A 10,452-nucleotide genomic window follows, 5' to 3' on the forward strand; every position below is an offset into this window, starting at 1 on the left:
GGACTTCTTTGAAATAGTGTAGCTTGACAGTTAACATGGAATTATCTAAATACGACTAATTCAGTGGGATATTATATATTCTGTCAAACTGAAGTGAGAGAAAAATGTCAATGAGGACTGTGTAAAGGCTCAAGGAGTATTTTAGACTCTGATTTGCCAGAAGTGGAATTCAAAATGTCTCACCCGGGTCTGATTTCCCCGCGCTATAAGACCAGACTGGGCTTCATTAGCAGTTGCCGCTGTTCTTTATTGGCACGGAGGATCCCATTTTCACCTCAGAAATGACTCGCCTCAAGCTGCAAATTGACAAAGCGCCATATTTCCTCCCAAGTCAACTCTTATTAATAGCAATTTCCCGGGACGTGCGCCTCCCCATATCCAAACACAGCAGTATCATCAGCAGTTAAATGTGCACAGTGGGGTGTGCGGACCTCACAGGCATTGTTTACCAAAGTGAAAATGACTGAACATAGCAGAGGGGCATTGCCAGATGCTTACACCTTGTCGGTGAAGTATAAATTGTGCTGTGTCCTCTGAAGGACACAAGACGTGGAATTCATACTGAAGTTATAAAACAATGACGGTGCTGCTCTCCATCAACGGCCTAATTCTCCAGCACATTAGTCGTACACGGTATTGATGATTGCTCCTCTTCAGAATATCAGGCCGCTGTCTGAGTGATGGTGGCTGCAGCAAAGGTTAATTAATGAGCAGCGGCAGGAGCGATGGCCTCCAGCGAGGGAGAGGCTCTCCTGGGACACGGACTCACGAGTGGCGAGAGATAAAAAGGTGGAACGGCAAAGGGTATGACTACTCAGCTGAAATTGAGTCGGCTTTTCTATCTGGATAACCTCCATGTGTTTAATAGTCTGAGAGACCCACTTGATCAGTCACCCGAGCCGCCACATAGAATTAGATTATAATGCAGCTTTTCATCATTTTCTATATAAAACCTTATTTCATGCAGTGATTACGTATTGCTTATCAAACGTAGAATATAATCTCTGAGACAACCTTGGAGCTTAAATTTGTTCTGCAAATCTGCTTCTTGTGATCACACATCAAAAGGTTTACATAAAGCATGTTTGTCTTCCCCTGCAGAAGCAGTGTTATTTCCGGAAGGGAAATAAACACTCAGACATACAGCTTAATTTAAATCTTGTTTTTAAGATGAAGTTTAATTCCATTGGTTCAGCATATAGATTTAACGTGTGAATCTGATTATAGGGGGAAAGCAAGGCAATGGATAAACTGCCCTGTGTTCTATCTCACAAATATAAAGTGAGTAACACCTAACTCTTTTTATAAAGTGTTTAAAATATCTGCTTTATTAATGGTAAATACATAAATCAAATTTGCTTTATAGATCAGTTATACAACATTAACAAGAGAAACGTGTGGTTTTCCAGGATGTAAAAACCCCTCAATTCATAAATAGTTAATGTTTTAGGTTTTCTTATTAGCCTTCAGCAAGGGAGGATAGAAATCACACCTGACAGGAAGTGACGTCAATAAAGTCATAAATGGGGAAGTTTATTTATTAACTTTTTAATAAGACTAAGATTTCACAACCTGGGAAACATGACACTGTTCTCAGTCATGGATTATAAAGTACTTGTATTATGAAAATGTTTAATTAAATATGAATTAAATAATTACAAACTATAAATGTCATATACAGGATGACCTATTTTAAAGTAGTATCATGAAATATACAGGCTTTATAAAGTGGTAGAAAATGTTTATTGTGGTTCATAAACTATCTATTTTTCTTTATGGATTAGTTTATAGCTTACCCCTCTCTGGCTGCAGTTTGTTCCCCTCTCTAAGGACACTCGCTCTGCCTTTTCAGCCGCAGCGTATCTGGATGACAATCAATTTATGAACTATCTATTATCTTTTTCAAATAATCCATTAAGTCTGTAGTCATACATGCTAATACAGTCATTGATAAAGGGTCAGAGGTCAGTAGTCTACATTTAGTTACTCCTTTGGTAGGTTAATAAGTTATTGATTTCCATCAAGTTTCCAGCTGTAGGTGTTAGTAGTAGTAAATAGACTGTGGTGCAGATGACCTGCAGTGTTCTGCTCTTAAGTGAAGGAAGTCATATCGGAAAAATGTACCAAAAGAGGTACCAAAATATATTTTTTCTACATTAAAATGGCGACAATGAGAGATATTATTAAACATGACATGATTAGATTCCGAAAAAATAAAGTAGAAATACCTTAAAATCCTAAAGTACCTTAAAATGTATATTCCTTGGGTGTGTATTTAATGTATTTCACTGCCTGATGGAGGAGAATAATTACCTCCATTAATCATTTTCAAACCCTGGCCACCAAAATGTTGTTATCAATTATGGCTTATAATTGATCTATATAAAGCATCAGAATATTATTAATTATACATTAATAAGGAAATAAGTTGAAATTGCAAGCTATTTAGGAGAAGGTTGCACCAAAAAGTTAACTGCACAAAGTAACTGTAACTGTGATGTAAATACATATTGTATTATCATTTCATTTACTCATGTGGTGGGATAAATATAAAATACTTGTTTGAGGCTACTTTTTACTTCTACGTTATACTAATTTGACTCATATTTACACATTTGGATTATTAATACACATTATTAATTATTTTTCATTGAGTTTGCAATTTATATTACTACCAAGTCAAATTGAAAAGTGTCAAATAAGGAATTGAAACAGTATCAAACTTTAAAGTTATGTATTATAATAATTAATGAATTAGTTATTATAGTTAAATATTATAATACTCGTTATCTGAAAAGGACCATTCTGCAAAGAAATGTAATTGTACTTGTAGACTTTAAGCACATTTTGAGCACTTCAGTAGAATTGTTAAAGAAGGACTTTCCCTTGTAACAGTATTTCTACACTTGATGCCACTTACTATCTCAAGACTTCTCCCACACACTTGAAATCTGAACATAAGAAGGTCAAATTCAGACTTGACAACGAGAATATTAATACACCAACATTTCATGATTGCAGAATAAATCAAAACAGGCTACCTAACAGGCGAGTACAAGCCTGAACTTGAGGAAACCTCCTTTCCCGAGCATTTGCCTGAGGTTTTTCTCAGTGAAGAATGTGTCTGTGCATGTAAGGATTAGGACTGAGGACCCTGCCAACAGCAGAGTGTTACAGGACGGATCAAGAACAAATGAGTAATGAAATGACTGACTCATTGTGACTGGTCTGAGATGCGAGACACGGCATGTGCTCTTTCTAAGGCTGCTCCTGTTAAAGTCCCATTTCAGTCAGAGCGTGACAAAATCATTTCCTGACATGTTTTTAATTGTTGGCTCCTCCTTGTCAAGCACGTCACCCAAGCAATTAGGCTTCTGTCATCCATGTCTAATAAAATGGAGATTTCACTGCTGCATAATTGTGGCAGCAGCACAGAAACGTCTGCACACGTTTTACAAGTGGCTTTGCAGTAACCAAAGGGAAAGAGACTATTAAAATGTATGCCGTCTTTTGCAGTGATAGATAATAGAGGTTAAACATGAGCATAATAACCCTACATGCAGCTAATGAGCATTTATGTCACATAATCACATGGTACAGTCTGTTTTCAAAGCACAAGATGATTCAATGTTCCAAACAAAAGAGTGGTTGCTGATATATTTATGAATTTATTGTCTTCATTACATCTCCTCCTCTCGCTCTGGAGCCCCACAGAAAAAAACGTTATAAATGATTGTAATTCAAGGCCACATAAGCAAGGAACCATATCCCCACGAGCAAATACAAAACAGAGTTGGTAACAGGATTGCAACACCAAAGTGAAAGCATGTCTGCCAAGTCTACACATACAAAGACCACAAACATCAAAGGGATTTTTTTTACAGGCAGTCAAGGGTTTCAGTGTTCGTAGAGAAAAAAACAAACAGGACTGTTGAGGAAAGATGGATTTTTCCAAATGAGCACAGTATGGTTTTGTGTGTCCAGAGAGCAATGGGAAAGCTTATGATTGTGAGCCATGCGCATGTTACATGTGATCCATTTACAGTACAGAAATGTTGAAGCTTTGAAGGTTACTGAGAAAACAAATGTTTGGCCAGGCCAAAGAGAATAACATCACAGAGTAATGGTCTCTGACTTTTTTTTCTGTAGCGTTACTTAATATTCATCCCATGTTTAGTCCCTGCTCAATTCACTGCTCGCTGAACTCTCTCAAGACAAAGGCCTAGAAAGATTATGGATATCTGATTGACCACGACAGGAAATGGAAACTGTTTGCATTTCCTCCAGGCCTTTTAGACAGACAGCACAACAATAGCACACAGGCCGAGCCTCCGTTATGGCATTTTGCAGATTATTATGAGTAGCTGAGGGGGGTGTTTTGGAAATGGCTTTGACTAGAAATGTGTCAAGGCTGACAGGTTTTCTTTTTTTCTCCAGTTTGATCCCTATTAAGCACTTTCCTCTGATCTTACTCAATAAATGCTAAAGGGAGTTATAATAATCTTATTCATACCCGATCCTTTGGGATATGTGTCTTTGGAATCCATAAATACTTCTAACTTTCTTCGTTCTACATATTATATCTTCTGAGGTTCACATATCTCCGTTGTATATATCCAAAACTCATTGTGTAAAGTTAAGTTAGCTTTGGAAATGCACTGTATCCCACATACAATCAAAAGAGTTCCTGCGCAAGTGCTAAACCACAAAGCTATCATGACATCTTTGAGCTTCAAATAAAATCCCTCTAGTGATGAAAATACAATCCATGTCATTCATAAATCTATATTAAAGCAATACTGTATTTTTCTCTGCCTAGTAAAAGAGTTTATACATTGCAACATTTTGTAGTTTTAAAGGGAAACGGCACACAAAGATCAGATATGAAATTCCTGACAGCCAGATCAGTCTTTGGAAATGATCTCCCAAAGCCACAAATAAGAAGACTGTCAATAAATATGAATCTTACTTCTTAATGAGCTTCATAATGAATTTGTTCCAAACCAGCTCAAATCTTTTGATCCATGCCCAACAAAAATGTAATCACAGATATGGATTACGGGCAAACATCTCTGACATCAAAGATTAGAGAATCTCATATCTTACTAAAACAAACATTAAATCATATTTACTGTGAAACTGAGCTGTTGTAAAATAAAAAAGGTATGCTAAAATCCAACTCTGCGTGTAAGACAGCAAAGGTCTTAAGTCTCACTCAATAAAAGAGTGCTACGTGAGTGTGAAGGGCTCCTAGGGGTAAAATAAAAACACAAGCTCCCTTCCATTTATTTTAATGTAAAATATTCCTCCCTCGCAAAAATGTGTTGCCATGGTCTGAACAATACCCAAACAAACACAACAAACTGAAAAAAAGACAGAAATGCTACGCAGTTTCTCCTCAACTTGTAACAGCTTTTTCAAATGTAAAGTCAGTGCAAAAAAATGTTTTTTTACAGAACTCAATAGCAGCTACAGTAAACAAGACAGCTCAATATCAGCTGACCAGCAGCAGCAAGTTAATTTGCAAACCTGGTGTAACCCAGCCTCCTCATCACACTCCCACACACATCTTCTATGAGTCCCATGTCCTTCCGAGGCATATTCTGTCTCCACATGTTTATGTTGGCTGGTGAAATGTCCCCCTCATAAATGAGATTGTAAAGGTTTGTGGAGGTGGTGAAGATAAGCTGGTTGAGGGCTGCGGGGGACACAGGCACCCCCAGAAATGTGTGTATGCTCTCCGCCGTCTCCTGCGGGAAGTTGACCACGTCCTCAAACTTCACTTGGAGGAAGGACTCCTCGGGGAGGCTCTCGCTGACTCTCAGCAGCGCTGCGGTGTGAGCCAGCCACAGATGAGCCAGTATCAGGATGGGGTTTGTCTCAGAACGGGACAGGAGCCTCTGGATTATTTTAAACTCTGGCGCAGAAGATGGGCACCTGTCACTCACAGCATCCTCCTTGAATATCAAGGAAAGGTGCTGAGGGATGTTTTTAAGAGAGTAAAGGCTGGGTTTGCTGTTATAAACCATGAGATAAATCCATGCTCGAGGGTCTCTCACCAAGTAAATTGTCCTCAAGGAAGGTCCCACCACCTCTTGAATGAAAGGGAGTTTAAGCGCCCAGCTCCCGCTCCGCATGTTGAGGACCACTCGGGCGTTAGGGTACTCCACAACATGGCGTCTCATCTCCCTAACATACTCTGCATCTCTGTCCAGACTTGCTCTCAGCTTGCCTTTTAGCTCAGACGCTGGCTCTCTCCTCCTAAATCTTTTCTTCCTGTCCCTTGAGGGGCCACCTTTCTGGGGCTGTTTGACCCTACTGCCCTCTACCAACTGAATATTCTGCAAGTGCAGCTTAGTGTTGTGGACCAGCGAATGCAGCCAGCCCTGAATAATCTTGAACCGTCCGTGCGTAGCGTCTGACCTTGACCACTCACAGGCGTCGACTAAAGAGTCAAACTCAAACTCTGTCTCAGGAATATCCAGGTGCTCGGTGGGAACTCTTATGTAAACAAAGTCTGAGCTGTTGTAGAAAAGGTGCTTGAGTATTTCTGACCCCGATCCGGGAAGGGTTGTTATGACAACGGTGGGTAGGGGGAGCCGGTGCAGCTCGTACAGTGCGATTTGTTTGTTTACTTCACTTTTGGCGCCCGCACCTTTCCATTTAACCCCACAGAGAAGCTGATCGCAACTATTAGACACAAACAGCAGCTCGGCTATCCACAGAATAAGCACAGAGAGGAGGGCGTAACGCATCAGCCTGCTGAAGCAGACATAAAACTTTCTCTGTATGGTCAAAAATCCTATGGCCACACAGAGAACAACCCCTGCTATTACATTGACTGTGAACCCAAAGTCAAATAGCTGATTATCAGCGCTGATTTGTTTAGGGATAAGTTGAGTCCCAAGGCCATATCGAGTGATTTGATTTATATCCTCAACTTTACAGTGACCTCCAAATCCCAGATAAGTCCTCCTAGCCCCTATGTCTTTGTAGTTTGTAGCAATGGACACTATCGTCTCTGTGTTATTTAAGGTTAAAGATAGTCTCACGCCATTGTTGCTATTATCCACAAATTTACAGCTAGACACTTTGACATATGGCCCGTGTAACACGTAAGCTACTCTGCTGACGGTGCCTGTCATTGGAAAAGTGACATTGACATACTGAGTCCATCTTTTTTTAAACTCAGCTGCCTGCTCTGCCTCTTGTATCCTGGTTTCAGGGCTGTGACCCTGGCTGTCGAACCAGAACATTTTATAATGAGCGTCCCACACATCCATCATGGCGCCATTATATCTGTCCATGAATTTGAAAGGAACGTATTTAAAGTCAATGTCAAGATTGTGGAAAAAAGCACTGAGGGACTTTACAGGTGAATCACTCCACTTTTCTACGTGATCAAGCACCAGCAGAGTCTGAGAGTTTAGCAAAACTAAAGCTCTGAACACACTCTTCAGTCTCATAGCAGGGGAATAAGCCAACGCCGCTTCCCCACTTACAAACATGGTGTCTCTGTGTGAGGACGCGACAATCACCTCTCCTCTGGCATCACCCACCCCCTCATCAGTCCAGCGCAGCCACTTGGCGCACTCCCCCAACTGACCCTCCCACGGACTGTTACATTGGCTGGTAGGAGACGGACTGAACACCAAAACATTGTTAAGGTAGCTGTACTTTGGACCATAAAGTGCTTCAGAAACAAATACTTGTCCATTAGGAGCAAAAGTGAAAGAGTTCTGATCAGGGTGCTCGTGACCTGGGTTAAAGCTGTTCCAGCCCTCTACCCAAGAGTAAGGCTTGTCATGGACAATGTCATAGACTGCACGGCCACCCAGCTTGCTAGACTTAAAGGAGACAAAAGTGTTACCCTGGCCATTTGGTAGCCCTGCTCCGTAGGTAACCACGCCCCAGTTTGAGAAAATATGCATCTTAGCTTTTCCAAAGTCATGTGGAGGCTGTGGAGTGAGGTGGGAGTTGTACCAGATGTATTCTGTGTGAAGTGTAGCCCAGCGCTGGGCAGACGACTGCCCCATGGGACCATCCTTGGGTCGGTGCTTTCTAATCTGCTGAGCCAGCCAGTTACCCGTCCCGTTCCTCATGACAAATGAGTCGAGGAAAACAAGCTGGCTCTCCGGCCCATAAAACCAGTTGTAGTTGGAGTCTGCTATGCCAACTGTTCTCTGAAACCCCGGCAGGAGAGTGGCGTAATAAAACCAAAAGTGTTCCCGCAGCCAGTTGTTCTGCATGTTGTCAATGTCGAAATGTTTCTGAGCTAAGAAGACATACTGTGTGATGGACTTGGCTGTGTAGCTCCCATAGGCTACTCCCTCATCCAGCGACCCATCAACAACATGGTTAAGGAGAAACATAGTTTTCTCCATGTAGTTCACTGCAACTTGTTTCCAGATCATTGACTCTGGGTAGTTATGTGATCCAACCACTATTGCACCAATCAGGACAGCCAATATGTTAGTGGTTTGATGATTTTGGAGGTACTGTTTCCCCCACCCCCTGTGCTTTGACACCTCAAGCAGTTCCTCTGTCTCTGATCGAATTTTCTTGAGGTAAAAATCCCTCCGTCGTTCATCCAGGTAAGAGTAAACAAAGTCATAAGCAGTAGCAAACCCAGTGAGAGAGTGCGCAGTGGGAACCTCGTCGTTGGGGGCACTGGTTACCTTCCAGTCCGGGTATTCAGCCATCCTGTCCATAAACTTGATAAGAAACTGCAGGGCAGCAGAGTCCTCCGGGCACAGCAGGCAGTAGAGAGCCAGGGGAGGCAGGTTGTTCCCATAAATCTCATTCCACTTGCTTGTAAACTCTGCATGTTTCACAGGGGGCATGTAATAGGGGACATTAGACAACATTGTGAGCGCAGCCGCTCGGATGACTTTAAATATTTGACTGTGGGTGGTGGAGGACCTTTGCCTCAAGTGCAACACATCCACTTGGTTAAAATATAGGTTGGGATGGGAATCAGACGACTTGAGTTTCCACTGCTCAGTCGCTCTGGCTTCTGTGAGCTTGACCTGCAGCAAGTCATCTGTAAAAATGTCTCTGTCTGTGGCGTTGAAGACCCCGGAGAAAGCTGTCCCCACTGCGAACAGTGGAAGCAAAAAAACTGAATATACAACCCAGTTCACTGCCATGTTGCCAGGCATGTGTGAATACATTTTACTGCATTTAAAACTAAGGGAAATTATTTATTATGTATTCGTCTTCATAAAAGCATTGTTAAAATTACCCACAACTCTAGTCGGTTTTTTTTTTTTTGTAAAAGTCCAGGATTTGTTGGAGGAAAAAGAGTTTGAAGAATATATATTTTAAAACTCAAATGGTGCAATATCGTAGTCCAATGAATAATAAAAAAGAAGAGGAAGAAAACTTCAGTTCAAAAAGAAACACTAACCACATCCACTTGCAACAATGTTCCAACAGTTTGCAAAGGCAAAAAAAAAAACATCAGATTGATTCTACAGAAATGTCCGTCGATAATACGCTGTTTGTGGTCTGTTTTGAATTTAAATCCAAGAGAAAAATTCCTGCAGGTTTGCTTCAGTCTTCATAGTAATAAATGTGCTCGTAAAGATCTCTCCTTCTCGCGTGCGCCAGAAGCTCATATTGATCTCCTCCCCAAAACATTTCCTCTCTGACAAACATCAGTCAGCCCCAGTCTGTGTCCGGTCCAATCACAGACACCCAAAGGCTCCCTGTGCAGCCCGACCGAGCCGCAACATCCACGGACAGGAACCTCAGGAAACCACGCATCTCCGCGGATATCATGGCTTGGTTTCCCCCCGCTGCGGAGACTCCAAACTGGCTGCTGCTTAAAATTGCAAATCCTGATCGGGAAACTGATCCGTTTGCATTGTCAAATCCGTCACTGTCCTCTGTTAAAGCTCCACGTTTCCTATATTCGCCGATTAGTATAGTGAAGTCCGAGGAGAGGAAAGTTGTCGTCACTCCTCAAGTATTGAAAGAATGAGGCATGTTTTGGTTTGTCCGCAGGAAACAGTAAATCAGCCTCCCGAATGATGAGCGATCCAGATGTAAATGTGTCTATCGGGTTGTGCATGTATCCGATGCCGATTGAGACACACATCTCACGTGTGGAGCTGTGTATGTGTGTGAGATCTCCGGACGCGTCTCAGTTGTGTGTCTCCCCCGACTGTTCAACACAGTCAGTTTGATTATTTTTTCCTGCACTGGATGGGAAATTACCACTGTACAAACTGTAGAGGGAGCCGTGGCTTCAGAAGCCCAGCCTCATCGCTCATGAGAGAGAGAGAGAGAGAGAGAGAGAGAGAGAGTATAAAGCTAGAAGTAAACGACGTACTAGGTATCTCATATATATTAGGTGTATAGCTAACCGGATGAAGAGCAGCTAAACTTATCGCTGTATTAATATTGTTGTCTTTTCCTGTTGTTGTGTTGTTGATACATTATATGGCC

At 41.6% G+C, this 10,452-nt stretch overlaps 1 protein-coding gene across 1 annotated transcript; it reads right to left on the reverse strand.

Moving 5' to 3' along the window:
* Positions 1 to 3,552: 3,552 nt before the first annotated feature.
* Positions 3,553 to 10,174, reverse strand: LOC104960421 (dermatan sulfate epimerase like). The gene has a single exon (XM_010788466.1). The coding sequence runs from the start codon at positions 9,171 to 9,173 to the stop codon at positions 5,517 to 5,519; it is 3,657 nt and encodes a 1,218-aa protein (XP_010786768.1). The 5' UTR covers positions 9,174 to 10,174; the 3' UTR covers positions 3,553 to 5,516.
* Between the last annotated feature and the right edge of the window lie 278 nt (positions 10,175 to 10,452).

Source organism: Notothenia coriiceps, unplaced genomic scaffold, assembly GCF_000735185.1.
Source record: "Notothenia coriiceps isolate Sejong01 unplaced genomic scaffold, NC01 NC01_scaffold00001364, whole genome shotgun sequence".
Lineage (NCBI taxonomy): Eukaryota > Metazoa > Chordata > Actinopteri > Perciformes > Nototheniidae > Notothenia > Notothenia coriiceps.